Source organism: Equus przewalskii, chromosome 21, assembly GCF_037783145.1.
Source record: "Equus przewalskii isolate Varuska chromosome 21, EquPr2, whole genome shotgun sequence".
Classification (NCBI taxonomy): Eukaryota; Metazoa; Chordata; class Mammalia; order Perissodactyla; family Equidae; genus Equus; species Equus przewalskii.
The window spans coordinates 33,172,792-33,195,943 of NC_091851.1; the positions used below are offsets into that span (position 1 = coordinate 33,172,792).

At 52.1% G+C, this 23,152-nt stretch overlaps 1 protein-coding gene across 6 annotated transcripts in view; it reads left to right on the plus strand.

Moving 5' to 3' along the window:
• Nucleotides 1-23,152, plus strand: part of TOX2 (TOX high mobility group box family member 2) — a 136,676-nt gene that overhangs the window by 21,298 nt on the left and 92,226 nt on the right. For 2 of the 6 annotated variants that reach the window (XM_070589285.1, XM_070589283.1), the window contains exon 1: nucleotides 7,106-7,249. The exons of the other annotated variants lie outside the window; for them this stretch is intronic. In XM_070589285.1, coding sequence (XP_070445386.1) covers nucleotides 7,124-7,249 — 126 coding nt within the window. In that variant the 5' untranslated portion in view covers nucleotides 7,106-7,123. Of the gene's footprint in view, nucleotides 1-7,105; nucleotides 7,250-23,152 lie in introns of those variants that run through there. 6 annotated transcript variants of the gene reach the window in all.

Here is a 23,152-nt window from a genome sequence, read left to right on the forward strand (position 1 = left end):
CCCCTATCCCCAAGCCAGCCTTGTGTCCACATGTCAGGCCAGGATGGGTGTCCTGAGGGGGGATCTGAGTGTTGAGTCCCTCTGGGGTTGGCCTGCTTGCTCCCAGGAGCTGCCTTTGATGTTCCATAGCATCTTCAACAGCTTCACTCAAGGGGGCGCGGTTTTGGAAAAGGCACAGAGTCCCGGGGAACCAGAATAATGACCATCAGTGAGCCAGCACAGAGATGGAAAAATGGGACAGGTTAGACAAATCTGAGTTTGAATCCCTGCTCCTCACTGATGTCGCCGTGAAACTCTGGGCAAGTCACCGCCCAGCCCCGAGCCTCGGTTTCCTCATCTGAAAATGGGGCCTGTCCCGTCCCCCGTGGGCTGAGTCAGCGTTAGGGCCTTTGCATCTGCAGGCGGGCTCTTGCCTGTGGCGGCTGCGGCCGGTGCGGGGACCTCCCTTACTGTACGGTCGGAGAGCAGCACACCGTCCCCTGCAGCAGCCCTGGATGTCAGGGAAGCTGTCTTCCCCAGAATAAACAGAAACCATGGCAACCAGCATGCATCACGTGGCCGACGGCCCATCCCGCCGCCATAGCCACGAGAAGGGCCTGTCACAGATGCCACCAGCAGTGGGGTGAACCACGGAGACCCCCTTTAGCCCTCCCTCCCTGCCTGAGATCGGACTGAGAAGTTCTAGAAAAATCAGTCCTGACTCTGGGTTTCTATTCAATCTCACATTTTATTATTTGATTTTATTCTTCCGTCTTGTCCCAGAAAGCTTGTCTTGAGTGAGATAAATTCGAGCGAACCTCCCCCCGTCCCCCTCCCTCTATCATCTCCTGATTGACGCCCTGGCAGGAGATGCCAGGACGCTGCTGGAGGCGGGTGCTGAAACGGTGGCAAATCTACTCTGGGTCGAGGGCATGGGGCCAGCAGGCTCTGCCAGTCTCTGCAGACATCCAGCGAGTGGTGGCGTTGATACCCCACTGTGGAGAGGCCACCCTCACCCAGGGTTCACCACTAGGAAGTGGCAGAGCTGGGATTCGAAGCTGGGTCTTCAGGCTTCAGAGCTCGTTTCCACACTGCCTTTGGCTGAACTGGGGCTCAGCTGCCGGTGCAGTGGGAAAGAGCATATTTGTCTGTTCCCTGTGTGGGGGCAGCTGACTTATGATGCCTGACCCCAGCGCAGGGGGGTCCAGGGTGGTGGGGAGGGGAGCTGAGGTGGCCTCGGAGACCGGGAAGGTTTTCCAGTCCTTGCGTTTCTGCCTGGCAGCCTCCTTGTGCACCTCTGGCAGGAGTGCCCTCGTGCCTGTGCTTCTAGAAGCACGGCCTTGCCTTGGAAGTTGGGAGTGGGGCTCCCTGGAGCCCCTGCCTTCTCCCTCTGCATCTGCAGCCATCCAGACTGGACAAAATCCAAGCTTGGGTGAACCCCTTGTCTCTTGGAGTCTTGGATTCTTATCTGTAAAACGAGGGCCTTGATGATTCTCTTGACAGTCTTGTAGTGAGCATGGACGGTAGGGCCCAGAACCTTGGTTCCAATCCTGTCTGTGATACTTACTAGCTGTGCACATCTAGTAAGTTACTTAACCTCTCTGTGCCTCAGTTTCCTCCTCTGTAAAATGGGCATAAGAATTGTTCCTACCTAATAGGGTTGTCATGAGGACCAAAATATGTAAACATCCCTGGGACAGCGTATGTCCTACTGTTAGTGTTACCTCCTGGAGTCGTTGGGAAGTTAAGATGGATGTGGCAGGGCCTGTCATGCGTTGTGCTTGGCAGATGCTCAGAAACTGCTTTTGTGGTTGAGGAGGGGACGAAGGAGATGGGGTCAGTGTGGAGGGCACTGGGGTAGACAAACCACTGGGCTGGCTGTGGGACCCTGGGTCATCTACCTAACCTCTCTGTGTCTTGCTTTTGGTGATTCTTTATTTTTGGCCATTCATTCACAAGAACATGTAACGATATAAAAGTATATATAAAACATTGCAAAATTAGAGCCAAGGAAAAAATAAAGTAGAACAAATTCTAAGTGGAAAACAAAAACAGATATGTTGGCCCTGGACTCTATAGTCTTTGAAATTGTCTTGCAAATCTGGCTCTGGGCTTCCTGGCAGACAAGCAAAAAGGGAAATAGATTGCATGATTTCTTTGTTCATGGGAAGAGGCTTGGCAGCTCCTCATGGGAAGTATAGACTTAACCGACATTTGGAGCTAAAAGAAATTCCTCTTACCAGCCTCATGGAAGTTCTCAGACCTCAGTTTCCCCAATTGTAAAAAGGGGGGATGAATCCCTGCTCCGTTGCCTCTCTGGCTGATTGTGGGGATTATGTGGGTGTCAAGAACCTGGTGCCTGCCTGGGTATAGTGGGCGCCCGAGGACATAGTTCTCATCCCTCTGCCCATCATAGCTAGCTCCTGTCAATTTCTGGGTGGAAGCTGAAGTCAGCACAAAGTCAGCCCAAACAAATCCAGCCGTGCCAGAGTACCGTCTGGGTCGGGACCCAGTCAGGAGGAGGGTTGTGTGTGTGGTGGGTGGAAGCTGTTTAATCATAGGACAGATGCCAAGGCCAATGGGGCACTTTGACAAAATGAGGCTGGAACATGGCGTGTGCATATGCCCCACGAACGAGTACATGCAGTGGGGTCGGAGGACTAGTGAGGCCCATTTGGTGACCACCTGTGCCATCAGTCGTGAGTTCGAATTCTGGGAGGGCTGTGGAGATGGAGAGGGGAAATGGAGGCGACTGCAGAGGAGGAAGAGAGGTTGGGCACGGTGCATGCTCCCGTGCGCAGCGTGGCCCCGTGGTGGTCAGCGTTTTCCTCGAGGAGGCACATGGGAGTAAGCATCCACGATGTCCCAGTGGGCGTGAGGATCCAGACAGGGCGCCCGAGAGGCGCAAAGCGGCTGCAGGCACTTCCCTCCGGCGAGATTTGTTTAAGAGAAGCTTGTAGCTTCTCAGCATTTATAGGTGCTGACGGGGCATCACAATATTGTGAAGTTAAGCAGCAGAGCCGGCTTCGTTAGCAGCTTACCTGGCGAGGCTCCGCCGCCTTAGTTAGCACCGATGGCTGGATGTGACAGAGCTAAAATTGCACTTGGCAATTACCGCTCGCGAGAGGTTCTCGGAGCTGTGAAGGGAAGGTTCCATGGAAATCAACCCTGGTAATCACAGGGTTTAAAATTAGTCAGTTACTATTAAGGCTGCTCTGTCAGCCTGTGTTTCAGGGTGATGCGAGGGGCGGGGGAAACTTGGGTTTTGACCGTCCTGGGTTATCTTGGGTTCACCTGCAACAGATTTTCTTTTTACGTTGGTTCCAGGACAGAGGTTTGTGAGACCCCGTGTTAATGTCACGGCACAGGGTGGCCATTTGAATGATGGGTTGTTTTAAAGTCCTTTTCTTTTCATCTGTATGAGCTCGCACCTCTTTCTAAGCTTTTGGGTTTTCTCTAGATTTGTGAGGCGGTTTTCCCAACAGCTTCGTGCCTCTCCTTGGGATGTTGTGAGTGAAGAGCTCAGCTTTCCGTTGACTCCTCGTCCCAGAGGAAGGAAAGGTGTGATATTATTGAAGGTCCCGAGCCCTTCACGGAATAATTTTTATTAACCCTTGACTAGAATATTTCAACGGCCTCAGAATGTTGTCCCCATTTTGCAGATAAAGACAGTGAGGGGCCAGTGTGCATTTGGCTGCTGGTGCAGAGAGAGTCAGAGAGAAAGAAAAAGCTTGTACACATTCAATTCTAAGTTGGCCAGGGGTGTGTAACACGGACCTTCACAAATGGGAAAATGGAAGCTCGGGTCAACTCATGGCTTTGAGCCTCAGTTTCCTCATCTGTAAAATGGGAACTTGTGCTGGGCAGGTGTGAGGATGAAAAGAGATAATGTAGGCACAGCAGACCCTCAGCGCAGGCGGCTGTTGTTATTAACAGTGGTATTTATTGTCCCCCTACTCTGTGCCAGACACAGGACCAGACCTTTCCCATAGATGATGGCTGCTTTCCACAAAGACCCACAGGGAAGTCTTAAGATAAGTAAATGCAGGCTCAGAGAGGGTATAAGTTTGTCCAGGTCCTCTCAGTGAGTAAGGGGTAGGGCCAGGATTCAGACTCAGGCCATCTGGCCCCAGGGCCTGTCCCTTCTCCCTGCCCCTCACTCTGGGAACACTTGAACATCGAGACGACAGGCTGCCCTGGATGACTGCCTCAGGGGCCGAGAAGGGAGAAGCGTTAAAACGGAAGAATCTTTTCCAAAAGGCTGCACCTCCTCCACAGGAAGCTGAGTCATCTCTCTTTGTTTTGAACCATCACCATCGAGATGCCTCAAAATCTGAAAAATGAAAATAAAAAATGCTGAGTTTTGTCTAGATGCAGTGGCCCCACCCTGGCCCCACCCCAGAAGGAACTGAGCAGAGGGTCCATGGAGCTGCGGCTCCCTCCACCCCGCACTGGGCTCCTTGGCCCAGATGTTGAGTGCAAAGCGAAGAACACTTCTTTTGGAATCCCACATGCAGGGGTTCGCCTTGCTGAGCCGCAGTTACCCCACCTGCCAGGTGGGCATACCTGCCCCAGCCCTGGCTGCCCGTGGGGCTGGCACTCTCGGGGTGAGTGAGTCGTGGTCGGGAATCTGCTCTGTCACTGCACACCTGTTGACAGCGTGAGCACAACCCCAGAATTCCTCCTTCCAGCACATGTGGCCAAGTCAAGTCCAGAATCTTCTGTTCCCAGCTCAGCTCCCACAGACTCCCTTGCCACGCACATGGTGGAGTTCAGTAAGTGTTGGATGGAGAATGCGGGGGCTTCCTGCACTTGCCCTGGATTGTCCCACCTCTCCCTCTTAGCCTACTTTCTTCTTCTCTGTTTACTTCAACTCTGCCCCTCCTTCAAATCCCACCTCAAACAACACAGACCCTTTTCCATGAAACCCTTGGACCCTTAGCTGTGAGCACTGTCTCTCTTGATACGTAATTTCTCACCTCTGTGCACGAGCTGGCATATCTTTGAGGGCAAGGAGAGTGTCCTGTTCAAACTTTGCCCTGGCGTCTGGAACTGTGCCCTGCAGGGAACAGGAAGTAGGCAGAGGGAACAGAAAATGCTTGTTGAGGGAATGAATGAATAAATGATATTTGAAGGATTTTTACCTTCACACTTTCTCTGTGACAATCAGTTAAACCTTTTGCTTATCAGAGGCTCTGGTTTCCAATTAGCAAGTGTAACATTCAACAAGCAATATGGGCTTCTTTCCATGTCAGTAAATGCCGAATGTTTTTCCTGGCTGCATAGTACTCCATGGTACAGACAGCTGTGAGCTGTGATTTATTTAATTAATCCTCTATCAATGGATTTTATTGACATTTCCATTTTCTTATAAATAATGTTGCAGTGAAGAAATAGATGTCCTTGTCCATATGAATTTGGCCTAGAAAGTCCTTTCCCATCTTAGGCTTATATAAATATTCATGGATGGTTTCTTCTAGCACCCTTCCAGCTTTGTGCATGTGTTTCCAAATCTTCAGTATGTGTGAAATTTCCATCCATCTTTCTATCACGGTGCAAAATCCACATCTCCTTTTCCTTCAGACAAACTCCGTGTACTTGTTCATGGCCTTGGATCTAGATACTGTGCGTACTTTCTATTTATTGAGCACCTACTGTGTGTCAGGCCCTGTGCTAGGAGCTGGGACCCAGAGATGAACAGACAGATGGTCCCGGCCATCGAGGCGATCACAGCCTAGTGAGGAAGGCAAACAATAAACAGAAATGAAAAACATCAAAACAACCAACCAGAAACCATTGGCTGGAGGAGTGCGCCCTGACGGCGCTCTGGGCGTTGGCCCCCTCGTCACATGGCATTGGCCCCAGGCCCTTGTCTCTGCCACTTAGTTTATTATTGTTGTAAGTGTTCACTAATGAGATGATTCCCCTGAACTCTCAGTCCTGGGGACCCTCAGCTCTGAGAGGCTTCCTCTGGGGCCTCTGGTGTTTCTGAAATGTCCAAAAGGATTAAAATTGGTTCAGTAGTGCCCAGCACAGTACATGGCACTTTATAGGTCCTGTCATCCCCATTTTACAGTTGAAGAAATTGAGTCTCAGGGAAGTTAACTGCTCCAACAGGCAGAGCCAGGATTTGAACCCAGTTCTGTCTTGTTCCAAAGTCCGCACTCTTCACGGAGCCCTAATTTAACTGCACTTGTGTGAAAGCTCATGCTGGGGGATCCACAGGGCCTCGGGCCAGCCCTGTCCCAAGCCTGATGCCGCCTTGTGGAGGGTGACCTTGGCCCTTGGCCTGCTGGCTTCAGAGGAGTGGGAAGGAACCAGGGAGGCACTTACATTTTTGTTTTAAATTATAAATGTAATACATGCTTGTGGAAAAGAAAAAAAAAAAAAGACAAGAAAGAAAAAAGCAGCAACTGAAAATACCTCCTTCTCCTGCTCCCCAGGGTAACCACCATTAACAGTTTGGCGTTTTTTACTGTGCACATCCACACACACACAAGTTATTGTTTGTATAATAATGGAATCATGTTCTTGACTTTTCCTCCCACCCGATTCCAAGTCAGCACCTATGGACCTTCCTCATTTCATCATATTCCATGAAATGGATGTATTTCAGTCTGTTCAACCTGACCCCAGTTTTACACATTTAGCTTGCCCCTAATTCTTCTCTGTAACAAGCAACATCCATGGACATGCATTGTGCACACGAATACAAGTGTTTCTGCAGGACGGATGTTCAGAAGTCTAATTGCCAAATGAAGTGGCGTGCAAGTTTCACACGTTGACAGGTGCTGCCAAATTGCCTCCCAAAAGCCCTGCCAGCTTGATACCTGCTCCCAGGGTGGGGTGCCTGAGGGGGGATGGCCCTTAAGCCACAAATGATGCAGAGCTGAGCTCCCTCCCCTTCTGTTCCCTGAGACCTGGCGTGGAGACCGCCGCCAGGAGCTCCAAACACACAGGCCCAAATTGGGACAGAAGATGGATTTTGATAAAAGAGGTTAAATAACAGGTTTTTCCATTTCACCTTATAGGAATGGGATGGGGGGCGGGGGTGCCGGGCCTCCAGCCAATAGAGGACCAAGAGTTGTCAGGAGGGCTTATAAAGCTTGCTATTTCTGGCATTTTTTCTCTTTCTCTGCTGATTATGCAGCAGAATCGCACAGAGGCTGTCGCGGGCGCGTTCTCTCGCTGCCTGGGCTTCTGTGGAATGAGGCTCGGGCTCCTTCTACTTACAAGGCGCTGGTGCATTGCAGGTGTGTTTCGGCAGAAGGTAAGCAGCGGGCACCCGCCACCTCCCGGGGTGGAGGTGGTCAGACCGTCACTGCGGGGTGAAGACAGACGAGGCCGGGGTAGGGGCAGGCAGGGACCTGGACTCCTGCCTGTCACATTGTAGAATGAAGATGCCGTGCAAGGTCCAGGAGGCCCGCAGGTGACAGCTCCTTCTTGAAAAGGAATTCTGTAAGTGGCTGAGATTGGCCCCCAGAGAGCAGGTCTTGGTGCCCAGAGCATCTTAGGCACCCAGGGTGCTCAGGAAGCATTTGTTCTTTCATTCATTCATCCATCCATCCATCCATCCATCCAGCACACCCTGCAGTGGGCCTGGCCAGGTGTGGGTGTGGGGGGTGTCTGACCGACTCAGACCAGAAGCCATGATGGAGATAGCCCATGGCGTGGAGGAGCCGGGAGAGGCCTGGGTGAGGAGCGGCTGCGGGCGTCATCAGGAGTAAAGTTTGTGTTGCCTCCTCCATTGGATTTTGGAGTTTGTGGAATCAATAAAAATTCCTCCCAAAATTTGGTGAGTGCCCCATTTTCCTTTTGTCCGTTAAGGATACTGAAAAGTAACCAGTTGGGATCTTCAGTCGCCATACTTTCGTAGAAGAAAGGACAGCAAAAATGAGGAAGGACGTCGTCCCAGATTTGAGGGCAACCACATACACACGTAATAGGTGACGGAGATTGTGAATGCAGAAACCTGACTCTAATGGCATTTTCCAGCTTTAATGGCATGGTCCCTGGGGAGAGTGGCTTCGTGCTGGGAGTTGGCTGAGTTGGGGGCGGGGCTTGTTGCTGTTGACAGGGCTGCACCAGCCGAACAGGAGGCCCGACCTCTTCTGGTGCCCTGATTTATCACAGTCCTTGAAAATCTGGCTTTGTGCACATGTGTCCCAGGAGTGGAAGCCGCCCTCTCAGACCTGCCTTCCCTCCCTTGGAATATCCAGGTGGACAGAGAGAGACCAAGAAACAGGAGCTTCTGTGCCCCGCTTTCAGCACACTGGGTCTGAAAGCAAGAGGCCACAGGTGCCCGGTCTGCAGGGGAAGGCTTTGGAGCCAGCCAGCCATTGAAGAAATCGCTATTGAGTGCCTACTGTGTACCGGGGTCTGGGTTAGGTCCTGGTTTCAAATCTCAGCTCTGCCACAGGTACAGTCTGTGATGTAAGGCACACTTCTTGAGCCTTGCCCGTCTCAGTCTCCTCACCTGTGAAATGGGGACGCTGATAGCTGTCCCCGGGTTTGATGATTGTGTGTGTGTGTGTATGTACGTACACACACACACACACACACACACACACACTCTGTCTAACACTTAGCCTAGCATGTGGTAGGACCTCCACAAATGTTGAGTGAATGAATGAGCAAATGACCCAGAATATGCGGCTCTGCTCAGGAGGAGGATTTCATGGTTCCCACTGTGTGTGTGTGTGTGTGTGTGTGTGTGCGCGTGCGTGCATGTGTGTGTATAACCTGGGCGCTCCCCTCTTTGTGTATGGCCAGAGGCTCTGTGATCTGCTTCTCTTCTTCGGGAGCCCGAATGCAGGGCCCCAGTCTGCCTCCTGGCCCTGGCTGGTATGGATTTCTGTCTCTGGCCACATCCATGGGCTCTTGACTGGGAGGGGAGTTAATTACAGGGACTTACTGGCTGTCTTGGAACAAATCTGACTCTTTATTTTTAACATTTCCTGAAGAGCTAACTGGATGCTGGTCACCAGTGTAGTATTGGTGGGGTCTCAGGACAGTAGCCATGGATCTGGGAGGAAGGGTGTGGAAGGGAGGAGGGAGTGATCCTGGAACAGAAAGTGTGTCTGGAGTATTGCTGCCCCGACACACCTCCTGAGCTTGGAGAACAGAGGCTGTACCCAGGTTTAAGACTGGGCTTTGAGCCCTGTCTCTGCTCCATGCCCGCTGTGTGATCTCAGGCGGGTCTCCTTACCTCCCTGAGCCAGTATTTCCTCACCTACAAAATGGCAGATTGTTAGGAGGATTAAACGGGACAAGATATATAAAGCACTTTGTTGGTGCTCAGTAAATAAAATACCCTCCCCTCTGGGGGAGCTTTGACTGGGGCCCAGGATGTCTGCTGGCATACAGGGTCTGGCACACAGCAGGCACCCACTGAATATTTACGGAAAAAACAAAAGTGCCCAGGGAGCGGGAAATGAGTTATATGTATGTATCCTGCTTTGTAATTGCTTTGCGATCTTGGGCAAGTTCTTCACCTTCTTTTGGTCTCTGATTCCTTCAGAAAAATAATTCAGGCTGGTCCCACCCACTCCTGTTCTCCGTGTTGGAAATCAGGGCTGTGTGCGGAACGTCCAGAGGGGGACAAGCTTCACGTTGGAAGTTAATTTCCTTTCCGCAGTCAGTGGCATTCGTGATGACTCTCTCCTCTGCTGCCTCGTGCATTCACAAACCAGTAATTAATGAAATCGGGAGCAGAGGCAGGGATTTGGGGCTCCTGAGCAGGCAGCCTCAGTGGCACGCACTGTGATCGCCTCAGGGGGCCTGGGGGCCACCCAGGAGTCGCCATCTCTGTCCAGCCAGGGGGCCTGGCAAGTGTGCACAAGTGTGAACAGTCGCAAATGAAGCTCATCATAGATGGGGGGTGGGTTCTCCAGCTTCTCCCAGACCCTGGGGGGCCATTTTCCAGGGAGGGTGTGGGGCCTCCGCTGTGGGGTGTCTGTTGAGATGGGCATTGGAATAGGAGCCAGGTGGGCCTGCGTGTGCAGGCTTCGCTCTCTTGATTTCTGGCTGTGAGACTCGAGGCAAGGTACTGAGCTTCTCCGGGTCTTTCTTGCTGTGCAGAACAATCGAGGCCATGGCAACAGCAGCCCCTTAAGAGTGGGGGATCATATAGCAAGGCAGCTTTGATTGCACGTCCTCATCTCCAAAGGTTCATCCAGAGGAGACAGTGGCTCTGAATGGTCCTTGTCTTCATTCACACAACCCCACCCCCAGACATGCCCTCCCCCATCGCACCCATCTTGGTTAACCCCATGTGTCAACTCCTTGGCTTACGTCATCATTGACCTCTCTTCCTCACTTCCGCGGCACCCTCAGGGTCCAACCACGTTTCCCTGCCTCACGATCACCTGTCTCCTGGGCGATCCGGGGGCCTCCGCCCTGGCCTCCCTGCCTCCACCTTCCCCCTTAGCATCTGCTCGCCTCGAAGCAGCCAGTGGATTTCTGTGACCACTCCCCTGTGAATGCTATAGGCTGGATGGTCGCTGGTAGCCCGCTGAATCAGTTCTGAGGCTTTCAATATGCCCACTTGCAGGGCTGGGCGCCTGTCAGAGCGCCTGTTTTGCAGTCAGCAAGCTTCTGCCTCCTCCTCCCTGCTGCTCCTTAGAGCCCCTCCTCCACCACCCAAGCTATCAGGCTTCTTGGTGTTGTATATACGGACCTGCATTTTGTCCAGAACGTTCCTCTACCCCTCACACTCCTGCTGATCCTTGCAGACAGAGTCACGGCATCACTGCTTCCCAGAGCCGCCTCTGATTGCCCACTTGTCCCACCCCAGCAGTCTGGGCCGGCCGCCCCTTCCCTGTGCCCACCCCGTTGTAGTCCTCCCTGTCAGGGCTGTGGTGCTCTGGGGTGACTGGAGCCGTCCGTGTGTGAATCACCTTTATCCTCATGCCCTCTGGAAGGCCAGACGGCACAGAGTGTCCGCTTGGGACACATTAATTAGGCAGTAAGTGCAGAGAACTCCCTGCAAATTAAAGGCCTTCAGACTAGGCAGACTAGGTTAGAATCCTCTGACTGTGGTTTGATTTGTCTGTGTGACCTCAGACAAGCCATCTAACCTCTCTGAGCTTGGAAGGTCATGAGATTGACAAAACGACTCCTCTAACAAGTTTCCTCTTCGTTTTCATTTGCTGGACAGTAAATGTCCCCAAAGACACCTGGAATATTTAAGTGTCTCCTCTCCTTTGCTCTGAGTGAAGCAAACCCCAAGAGGGGCCAGGCCCAGCGGCCCCCAGTACCTGCACAGAGGAACCCTGCATAGAACCCCAAACAGGAGCAAAAATAGCAACCCCGGGGGCAACCTGCGATGTGGAAGCCACAGGAAGGAGCCGCAGGCCGAGCGGATGTCAGCTGCTCTGAGGCCCCGCTGAGGTTCCTCCAACGTGCTGGGCTCTGCAGCCCTCACGCCTGCCCTCGCCGGCTCCTCGACCACAGCATCAGATAAGGCAGTGGAAAAAGTGCTGCCTCCCTCTCTGTGGGGAGGGGTAATCTCTGCCATCTGTGGGGGTACACTCCATCCCCTGCTGCCTCTCTGCTTTCTCCTCCCCTCCCCCCTTGCTTGTTCTGCCCACCTTACTGGTCCCCCCCCCCCCCCCCCCCCCGCACACTCCCACCTTAGGGCCTTTGCACGTGCCGTTTCTTCCCCACCTGCCTGGCTCACTCCCTCCCTTCCTTCCAGTCTTGCTCCACTGTCCCTTTCCCAGTGAGGCCCGCCTTGACCACCCTGTGTAAACTTGCAGACCCTCCATCCCTGCACTCCTGGTTCATCTCACCTGCTCGCCTTTGTCTTCTTTCCGTAGTTCTTACAACCTCTTAACGTGCTGTGTAAGGGACTTCTTTCCTATGTTTGGTCTTTGCTTTCTGTCTCCGATGTGAGAGGCAGTCTCCAGGGATCTTTGGTCACTTCTGTATCCTGGGGCCCTGGAATAGTGCATGGCACCAAGTAGGTCCTCTGTAAACGTTCTTTTAGGAAATGGACGCGTAGGTGAAGGTGAAGAACCAGCCCCGCAATCAGAAGAGGGTCAGGCTGGGTTTGTTTGCATTCTGGTTTTGTGTCCACGCTCACATGCCTGAATGCCCACATACGTACACATGCACGCACATGCACATGCCCTCAGCCACTTTTTGAGCCTCTCAGTGTTCGGGACAGGGCTGGCCCAGGGTCGGTGCTCCTCAGTGTTTGTGGGAAGGGAGACTGATGCCAAGCCAGCGTCTGGGAGACCCTGTGCTCCAGACAGAGGGCCCGCCGCGTGTCAGGGGCGGTTCACCGGGCAGGAGAGCAGAGGTCCAGTGGGAGATGGTGAGGGATGGGGCTGGAGAAATCAACAGCAACCAGATCAAGGAGGACCTGGGGACCAAGGGAAAGAGGTCGGTCTTCATCCTGGGCTCAGCGGGGAGCCTGTGAAGGATTCTGAGCGGGGCAGTGACTTTGGATGATTTAGGACTGGGTTCTCCTGGTTTGATTAGATGGGAAAATCCAGTCTTTCTTCTTCCACCTTCTAAGAGTCAGCTGTGTGCCAGACATCCTTGGCTGTGCTTTTCACAAGATTTCTCACGAACCCATTACATAGATGAGAAAATGGAGACTCAAGGAACGGAGTCTCACAGAATCCATCCTCCATATGGCAGCCTGAGTTGTCTTTAAAATATAAGTCAGAGCATATTACTCCTCTGCAAAAACTCTCCAAGGGCTTCCCATTTGGGGTAACATCCAAGTCCCTGTCATGGCCTCGGGACCCCACGTGCCCTGGCTCCCGCTGAGCGCTCTGACCTCATCCTGGTCCCACCCTCTGCTCACTGTGCTCCAGCCGTGGTCCGTCCCCTGTGGTGAGCTTTCTGCTTGCTGACCCCAGCGACTGCACTCGCTGTTCCCTCTGCCAGCAGTGCCCTCCCTTCTTACTGTGTGGCTGGCCCCCTCTCCTTCTTCAGGGCTCCCCCCATTTAACTGTCACCTCTAGAGAGAGACATTTTTAAATATGTTTCTCTCCCTCTTCTGTCTCTGCACTCTCTTTGTTTGTGTCACAGCATTTGTCACAACTGTAGCCAATTTTGTGTGTTCACTTGTTTGTCGTCTGCCTCCCTCGGTGGACTCTGAGTCCTGCGGAGCAGCCCGACTCCTGTTGCACATGGTTTTGACCCCTCCCAGTGTGGGGCCCACATTCCCTGAAATCCTAACCACTCTGCCTGGCATTTCAGTAGTCTGGAGGATCCATGGTGCATGTGGAAAGATGTCAGATCTGGGTTCAAATCCCAGCTCAGCCACCTAATAGCTGTGAGACCTTGGGCAGCTTCCTTCATCCCTCTGAGCCTCAGTTTCCTCATTTGTAAAATGGGCATACAGAGGGATGGTCTTCCGATGAGGGCCGAGTACATGTGTGCCCAGTGCTTGGTTCAGCTCTAAACTCCCTTATCTGAAATCCAGAAAGCTCCACAACCAAACGTTGTTTTGTAAAGATGCTGCAAACTCATCTGGTCTGCAAACCTGACCTGTGCTGGCATGAGTCTCTTTATACTTTTTGCTTAACCCACTTGCCTGAATATTCATAGGATTTGCTGCAGAAATATGAATGCGTTGACTGCAGGTGTTGCCTCAGACCACACTGTAGTTCCAACATAATTGTAGAATCTTTGCTTCCTTACGTTTCTGAAATCCAAGCAAATTCTGAATCCTGAAACCCTATGGGTTCTGGCAGAGGGGCTATGGACCTGCGTGTGGGGGCTGCCACTGAAGACCCTCCTGGAGCACAGGAGGGTCCATGGGGGCCTCTGACAGCCGTCACAGAGCCAAAACCCTCTTGTTTCCTCTCAGTTTCTTGGCAGCCAGAGTCTTTTCAGTCACCTGGGGTTAAGCTGGGTTTTGTTGGCTCAGGGGCAGAGGTTAGGCCTTGGGCAGGGTGAGCCCAGGTGCACAAGCATTTCTGGTTTGAAATGAAAAGGGGAAATTTTTTTCTTATGAATCATCAGAAAAAGAAATCAGAAGGAAGTGTGTGACCAAGGAGAGGAAATGAGGGTTTGTGAGCGGTGTGTCACCCCTTTCTGCTCCTGGGTGACCCCTTGCTCTTGGCAGTTTCCATTCATCTCCGAGAGACTCAGTTCCATATGGTGGAAAACATACCGGGCACTGTCGTGGTTTTATGCTGGCTCCAATCCTGCTTCCCTTTCTAGCCATCAATAGAAATGTCTATTTTTGAATCACTGCCACTCTCTTTTACTTGTTATTGTCTCATCAAATATTTCTTCCCTGTCCAGGCTCTGCTCACAGTCCTGCCTCCTGGTCCCACCCCTGGATCATCACAGCAGCTTCTGCCTGGCTTCCTAGATAGGCTCCAGTCTCACCTTCCCCAATCCGTTCTCCACCTGAAGCCAGAGGCCAGTTTCTAGAATGCAGCTCACCATCCGGGCTTCAGTCTCAGCCCCCCAGTGTAGCCCTGAAGCCTCGTCATGATAAGGTTCTGTCTGCCTTAGCATCTCAGCTCTCCCTGCCTCCTTGCTCAGTGAATGGCCCCTTCTCCAGTTCCCAGCCTCAGCAAATGCTGTTTCCCCTGCCTTCTCCCTTCCATCTGGTGCCTTCTCCCCTCATCTGGCTCATTCTGCTCAGCCTGCAGGTAGGTCTGCTTAGAAGCCACCTCCTCTGAGAAGTAGCTAGGCTCCCATATCCTCTGGCTCCCAGGACACTTACCACCCATATTATAATTCCTGGTCCTGTCCCCCTCACTACACCGTAAGCCCAGGAGGACAAAGACTGTGTCCCATCCATCACTGGCACCATCCCCAGCACTCAGAACAGGAGGCTGTTTTGAGCAAGACTGGATGGATGGACTTGAAACAGATGGGCAGTGTGGTAAGGGGTGACTCCTGAGGCAGCAGGCAGAGGTCTTGGGTCCTTGTCTCCCCTCTTTCTGACTGGCTATCTGCCCAGGGGTGGCCACCATATTGCTTTCCAGTAGGCTGGAACTCTTTTCCATGTCAGCGGTGGCATGGAATATCCCGGTTTCATTATGGTAGGTATGTCTCATGCACATTTCTCCCCTTGTCATCGAATCAAGTATACATTTTTCCTATGTGTTTGTTTTGTGGTAGATCACCTCTTCTGTGACTTTCCTGTTGTGTCTCGTGTCTTTTTGTCTGTTGGCGTCTTGCTCTCTCTTTAATTTGACTGAGTCTTTTCTACATCGTATATATTAACTGTCTCATAGTTGGTGCTGATATTTTCTTAGTCTGATGTCCTTTTCATTTTGGTTTTATTATGCTTCCTTCTACAGAAGATATTAATGCGTATATATTTGAATCTGTCAATCTCCCTTCCTCCGTGATTGCTTCAAGGGCTGAGCAAGTTATCCTGCTTCCACGGATCCGATAAACATTCTGTTCTGTTTTCTGATATTTTCGGATAACATGACTTTTTATACTTAACTCTTTAATCTGTTTAGAGTACATTTTCGTGGGTGCAGTGGCTATCTAGTTCAGTGTTCCTGAATGGGAACAGGATAACCCTGTTCTCCCCATCCTGTTTATTAAATAATTGGTCTTTGTCTCTTTGTTTCCACAAGGAGAGACAAAATAGAGTAGTTGTTATCAAAGTGAGCTTGCGGAGTTAAGATTTCAGTTTTGCCCATTGTGGCCATGTGACCCTTGAAAGGTTGCTTAAACTGAGCTTTTCTCTTCTGTAAAATGGGATCATAATATCTCCCCCAGAGGCTTATTGCAAAGATTGGGTGGAATATTCTGTGGAAAGCATGTCCCACAGGACCTGGCATATAATTAGTGCCCTCCTTAACCATACTGTGTTTCCATACATAGTTGGGTCTAATTCTGCACTTTCGCCTCTGTTTCATTGATTTAAAGTTCTCCTTTGACGTCACTACCACACTGCCTTAACTGTCGCTTCGCAGAATGTTTTTTCTCTGGCCAACCTGGGCAGCCCTCCATGGCTCTTCTTTTAGGACTGTTGCTTCGAACTCTCACCTGTTTTTCCAGTGGCTGTTGATTCCTCTCGCCCACTCTGCAGTATAGCCCACCCCCGTGACTTGTAGATACCCGTCCACACCCTAGTCTTCTCATCCTCCCAGCTGCCTAGCCTTTGCTCACTCTGCTCCCTCGACCTGATGGGTGGTCTATCTCCACCTGTTGCCTTGTCGCCCCTGGGTGTCTTCGGTGCCAGTGCCTGTGCTCTGCCTGGACCCCAGGCTTCTGTGGAGATCAGCTCTGTGTCCCCAGTCCTTTCAGAGCCTGGCACATGGCTGGGTACATCATAGGTGCTCAGGCCAGGGCTTGGGGAAGTGGAGACGTTCCCCTCGTGCATGGGCTTTGATGTTAACCAGTAACTCTGGCTTCTTCTGGAGGTCTAGCTCAGGGGACCTGGTAATGGGGTAGTCATAACCCATGGGATGCTGTTGCCAATAACTGTGATCCATCTACCAGCCCTGGCCTCGGTTTCCCAAGTGGGATAATGAGAAGGTCTGCGAGGCCTATCAGCCCTGAGGCCCTGTGATTTGTCTTGAACTGGGAGATTCAATAGTGGAGATGAGTTAGAAGAACTCATTGGCATGTGCTATGTCTTGGAGCGTGGTTTACTCTGTTTTCTGGGGAGAAAAGGCTGGTTAGGACAGAAATCCCCCCACTACCCTCCTGGCCCCTGTGCTGCAGGGTCCCCAGGGAGAGCCCATAGGGGCATAAGGGTTCCGTAGTCAAGAACAGAAGGCAGCTGGGTGAAAGGAGGGAGCTGGCCTTACCAGGGCACCTTGGCGTGTCTGCACACTGCACACTGCGGCATGCACAACCCTGCCGGTTCCAGTTCCAGTTTTCAGAGGAGTCTGAGAATCAGAGAGGTGCGGTCCCTGCCACACCTGCCACACAGCACCTGAGTGCTGAGCCAGACGTGAACCCAGGTCTGCGGGCTTCCCAAACTGTGCTGCCCCGGGGTTCTCTCAGCTCCCAAGTCCAAGGGCTGACTTTAATACAGCCCTTGGAAACATAGCAGCAGGGTTTACAAATATCGCTTCCTGTGGGATCTGGTCCTGACAGAAGGAAGTGAACTTGGTACTCCGTCTGTGTTCAGCTTTGGGGTTAGGTGCGCAAGTGCCAAGTTCAGGTGACCTAGAAAGCCTTTCTAGGTCAGATTACAATTTCAAAAGATTTTTTTCTTCTCTTCTTTTTTTTTTTAACCGCCCCATGATTGAACGCTGTCGTTGACATATTTCCCTTCCAACAACACCAGCCCTTCGTGGCGTGATTGAGGGCTTGTTTGCAGCGCTGGGAGAAAATATCTCCCAAATCATCTGCTGCTCATTGTCTCAGTCACACTCGCTCCCCCCAGCCACAGTCCCGGCCGGCCAGCGCTCATGTGGCTTCTAGTTAATTGTCTTTGGCAAGGATCCGTTTTAGGCCTTGTTCCCAACCGCTTGGATGATAGATAATTGTCAAGCGCAAATGCTGGCAGTGCTGGGCGACCTGAGGCTCTGGACTGCTGACCGCAGCCCAGCCTCTGGGGAGGAGCCGGGAGTGGACAGCTCTGTGCCTTTGGCGGGTGGAGGCCAGGACCATAGGAGGAGCACGGCCTGGTCGTGACAGCCTGGGCTCTGGAATTGGACTCCCTGTGTGTGAATCCTGACTCCACCGCTTCTTAGCTGGGTGGGCTTGGGCAAGCTCCTTGACCTCGGTTTTCTCATCTGTAAGATGGGAGCCTTAGTACTGGCCACTTACCTCATGGGGTTGTTGTGAGAATTACATGAGTAAAATTCATAAATCAATTAAAGGAGAATGTGGCTGACAGCAAGCACTCTGTGAATGTTACCCAGATTAGCTAAAATGAAGAAATGACCATAGTGGATGCTATTGTGAGTCATCCAGATCCCTCCTCCATTGAGACTCTCGCTCTCCCCGCTGTTGAGAGTGTTGGCTGCCACTGCCTCCCAGCTGAGTCTCTCTGGGTGTTGCCTTTGGTGGAAGGAGGAGGCCTTGCCTGGGGTTGTCCCCCTCCCCCGGGGAAGCCTGGATCCAATGGCTGGCCCAGTTGGGAATGCAGTGGCTCCCTGCCTCAATTTGGGACATTTCTGCAGAGCCATGCCAGCTCCAGAGCTCTCCTAGGGCTAGGCTGAGCCTCTGATGTGACTGCATCACAGTTCGCCTTGTCCGTCTGCTCAGCCCTGCTTCTATAGCACTCCCCGGTAGACTGCCTGCCTTTGCTCTCAGGGTCTGCTTCCGGGGACCCCCCCACCCCGCCCTAAAACAGCAGGTAGTTGTCAGTGCTGAATGGATCTTGACGTCCATTTAAAAATCACGCTTATGTCACTTGCTTGTGCTTCCAGGAGCTCTGTGAGGAGTGGCCTTGGGGGTTCTGCACCGTCCCTGTCCCCCATCTCTGGGTGTGCGCCATTTACACATGACGGACATGGCTTGGCGGGCTCCCTCTGCCCCGGAGGGTCCCGGCTGAATATTTGAAGGCAGGTCGGTGGCTTCAGGACCCTCTTCAGGTGGAGAAAGGTCTAGCTCCTGGACAAACCACAAAACTTAGAACTGACTGAACTGCCACGGGGCCAGAGAGCCTCTCTCTGTCAACCCCTCCACATACAAATAAGGACACCTGAACCCAGAGAGAGAAGGCTTGCTCAAGGCCACACAGCGAGCAGACATCTCTCCTCTCAGCCCCTGGAGGAGATGGTGCTTTGGGGAAATAGTGGAACAGGCTAGCCTTAGGAGTCAGACGTGTGGCAGTCGGTTACGGCGTTATGGTCCAATAAATGCTTTGGTAGATGCCCCGAGGCAGAGGGGCAGCCAGTCTGGTGTGGGAGTGGGCATCAGCAGTGGCTTCCTGGAGGGGTACGGCATGGGAGTGAAGGGGAGTTAGCCATAAAGAAAGGGAAGAGAAGGGAGGTTCAGGTGGAGAGTGCAGAGCTGCCGAGGCTAGACATGTGGGAGAGCGGGGTCCTGGCAGGGAGCTCGAGGCATCTTGGAAAGGCAGAACAGGGGAGGCGTGTGAGTGAGGGCTGGGAGCCCAGGTGGATGGTTAGGTTGGCAATGGGCAGGTTCTCAAGGGCTTTCAATGGTATCGTGAAGAATTTGGACTTTTCCCCAGTGGGGAAGATGGGGCTTGAAGGAGGGTGACTTGGGCAGACCAGATAGGGGCATTAGCTTCCTGATCCCCACTGGCCCCCAACTGCCTGAGCAAGTCTACACTCAGTAAAGAATTGTGGAGTAAATGAGTGAATGAATGAAGGAATGGGAGATGGTGCTGGAGAAAGATAGCTCCAGCTGCGGTGGGTGTAGGGAGTGGGTGGGAGCAGAGACAAGCCCAGAGGCTTTGAAGAAACCAGCTCCTGCAGGGGGCGGTTTACTGTTCAGAGCTGGGAGTGTGGGTCCCTATGCTCCCTGGCCCTACCCCAGAGAGGGCCTTTGGCGCCAGCTTTAGATGAGACTCTGGGCACACTGGGGGTGCAGGTGGGACCAGCTGAGAACACACACATTGGCGTCTCCTGCAGCAGAAGCCTGGTGGAAGGGCATTAAAGTCATGAGCCAGAGTTGGTGGGGTCCTGGCCTTGCCCTTGGACGGTCTCATCTGACCACACCCTGACCCACTTCCCAGGCCCCAGCTCCCTCCACCCACAGGCAGCGTCTGCAGCCCCCTTGGAACCATTCCCCCTCACAGCGGCCAAATGAAAATGTTTGTTGAAAACAACATGTGCATAATTAAAGCTTAATGAGCGCTTGTCTGTTTGGAATGTGCAATTAGATTTATAATCGGGGATGGGAGCGAGCTCCAAATGGCTTTAAATGGAGCTGAGAGAGGATAATTTTTGCCATAAATTTGCGGTAATGCGGACGATATGTAAGCTACCACCAGTGGTAGATACACAGGCCTGCCAGGCAGCCGTGCTGTGCCCACTGAGCTACCCTGCTTGTTGGGCCCACTTGGCAGCTGCAGCTGGCTAATGCCCTGTGGTGGGACTGACCAGTGTTCTTTGAGCTGGATCTGCTCTGGGTTGGAGAGGGAGCTCCCGTCGGTTTCCATCTGCAGTCTCTGAGCTCTGTGATTGGCTGACTGTGGGGAGATGAGGGGTTAGTGCCAAGTCCAGCTGCCCTGGTCCCCAGGGCTCTTGGCTAGGCAAGGAGTTCTGCATCATCACAATGTCATGCCTGGGCTAGGATGTGGCTCTATATTTTCTTCTATGCTGGATCTCAGCACCTAGAACTCAGTTGACATTTCTTGAATGAGTGAATGCCTCTGTAGCAGCCTCTTTCCTTAAACAAGTCACTCTCCCTCTATGGGCCTCAGTTTCCCCATAGCTATTACAGAGAATTGGATCAGCTGTTGCTGTTGTGGACTCTTCTCTCTCCAAGGTTCTGAGTCTGGCGCAGAGGGTGAGAGGGCATCTCGACCAGTGCTGTCCAGTGGAAACAGAATGCAGACCACATACGTCATTTTAAATTCTCTAGTAGCCCCATCAAAAATGTAAAAAGGAACAGGTGACATTAATTTTAATAATATGTTTTAGTTCACCCCATATATCCAAAATACTATTATTTCAGCGTGTAATCGATGTAAATATATTGATGAGGCATTTTACATTCTTTTGTTGTTGTTCTAAGTCTTTGAGAACTGGTGTGTATTTTACAGTTAAACGCATCTCAATTTGGACTAGCCAGGTTCCAAGTGCTCAGTAGCCGAGTGTGACTGGTGGCCACCACACTGGACAGACAGGTCTAGCAGGAGCATGGTCAGAGCCAGGTGTGAGGGCTCTGTTTCCTCATGTGTAAAAGGAGGGCAGTGATTCCCACCTCCCAAGAGAGCCAGGTGCCTGGTGGCACTCCATCCCAGAGCTGTAGTGACCACTGTCATTTTACACCACCTCCTAATGTTTTCTGTTGACCAAAACAGGTGGTACCATCCAAGCCAACTCTGGTCAGCAGTAGGGAGGTGGGTCCTGCTCACGAGACACGCTCCCAGCCCCTCTGGCAGGCCCTGCCCAAAGCATTGTCTCCCCTTACTGGTTGATAAGGCCCCCAGCCCAGAGGTCACTGCTCTGGTTCACACAGGTTGGAAACAGTGGGGGTGGGAAGCCAGTGTGGACTTTGGGGAGCCAGCAACCTGGACTGAAGAATCAGCTTGGGTATATCCTGGCTGTGTGGCCTTGGGCAGATCCCCTAAGCTCTCTGGGCCTCAGTCATAGCACTGGATTTCTCTTTGGGCAGAATAAGAATGCGCATTATGCCCAGCAAAGCAGGAGCATCAATAAGGAGCAAAACTTTTTTTGGAGAGACGTTGATATTTGAAATTTAGGAACAAAGCATGAAAGTCATCCTTATGGGAAAAATCAGCCCTCAGTTGGACTCTTATGAAGATTTTAATTTACAAATTTTATTTCAGACTACAAATGACGGGCAGAGGCCTCAGGGGTCTTTCCCACTCTTAGGACCTCAAAGGCTGGTCTGAAGCCCCACTCAGTTTGTTCATCTACAGAAGAGGGGCAGTTACAGCAACCTCACAGGGTTGTTTTGAGGATTAAATAAGAATGAGTGTAACAGCTAACAATTATTGAGTGCTTTCTCTGTACCAGGCAATGTTAGAAGCGCTTTCTGTGTATGCATTATTTAATCCGAATGGTAGGCATACCCGTTTTCCAGATAAGGAAACTGAGAAATAGTAACTTAGTTAAAAAGTCACACAGCTTGGAAAGCAGGCCCGAGATTTGAGCCCGGGCAGCCTGGCCTCAGCCCGTGTGTGTTCCTGCTGTGCTCTCTTCCTTGCCTCGGTGCTGGTGGGCCCGGAGTTGAGCACACAGCATGCTCTGCCCCCTCCCCCAGCATCTCCCTGGTCCTGATATGCATCTCTCTGTGAGACTTCCACATGAAACCGCACTCTCGGCAGGGCCCAGGGTGCAGCTGCCGCATTCACGGCCTGTATCTTCTGAGCCGCGTTTTATCTGTGCAGAATGAGTGTTCTCACGGCCCTGTAGGGGTGGGCGGGAGCAGTGTATGCTGCTTTGATTGTTTCCTCTTTAGATCTCCTTGAGGCGTGTCTCTCCGTGTCTGCAACTGGCTGGGCTGAGGGCTGTGCATCCTTGGTCTTTGATCTGTGTCTCTGTGCAGAGGGGAGGGGCAGCAGCTTCCACAGAACAACTGTTGCTTTGGTGCCTGGGGTCAAGGCCAGGTTCAGAGCTGACTGGGTGCTTTAGGCAAGCTCCCCAAGCACCCTGAGCCTTGGCTTGCTTATCTCTATAGTAGGGCAGGTCATGCACCCTTGGAATTTCTGGGGGGCTTCTAATGCGACAACCAAGTGCAGCTCTGGGATGAGTTCTGGTATACAGTAGGTGCTCCCAGCAGCCTTGGATGTCATTTCCCTGCTCTTTGCCTGGCCAGCTCCTGTGTGTCCTCTATCATGGAGCTTCCAAGTTACTTTGAAGATGCCTCTCTGGAAAGGCCCTTCGCCCTGCTTCCACTCCCCTGTGATAACCTTATCCTGCCACTGTCACATTTGTCAAGGATGAGGCCATCATTCGATGTCTGAAACAAGATGCTGAATTCATTGCTGTACTTTGCAAAGCTAATCTATCCAGAGCAAGCAAGAGCTGGGCTTTGCAGGGTTTGGGAATCATGGGGTCCTGGGATAGCGGGCTTTCAGAAGCAGGAGGTTCCGGACTGGCTGACCTCCAGCTGTGGACATGTGGCTATTGGAGTGAGACTGTAATTGATCACTTGACTTTCAGAGACTGAGTGATGGGAAAGCTGTCACTGACCAATTGGGATGGGCTTCATACAGGTTTTGTGGTTACTTGTTCCCATCCTGGGACTATGGCCAGAGACCAGCCTGTCTTCCTTTCTCAGATTTGGAGAAGAGGGATGTTTGATTCGCCCAAGCTTCTCCCAAGGACTGGGCACTCCTTGAGGGCAGGGGCTGTGTCATAATCATTATGCCGTGACTGGGGTCAGGAGAATGTCGGCACATAGAAAGCACTCACCAGGTACCAGTCAATGAATGAGGACTGTTGCCCCCTCTATAACCTGCAAATCCCTTTGCTTTTACCTCTTCTCTGCCTCGTGACACACTTTATTCATGGTGAGTCCCCATGGGAGTCCATCTGGGAGCGTGTCACTCAGTACATTGTGTGTGCTTGGTCTGTGATACAACCAGGGCATTGACTGATTTCATTTTGCTTCA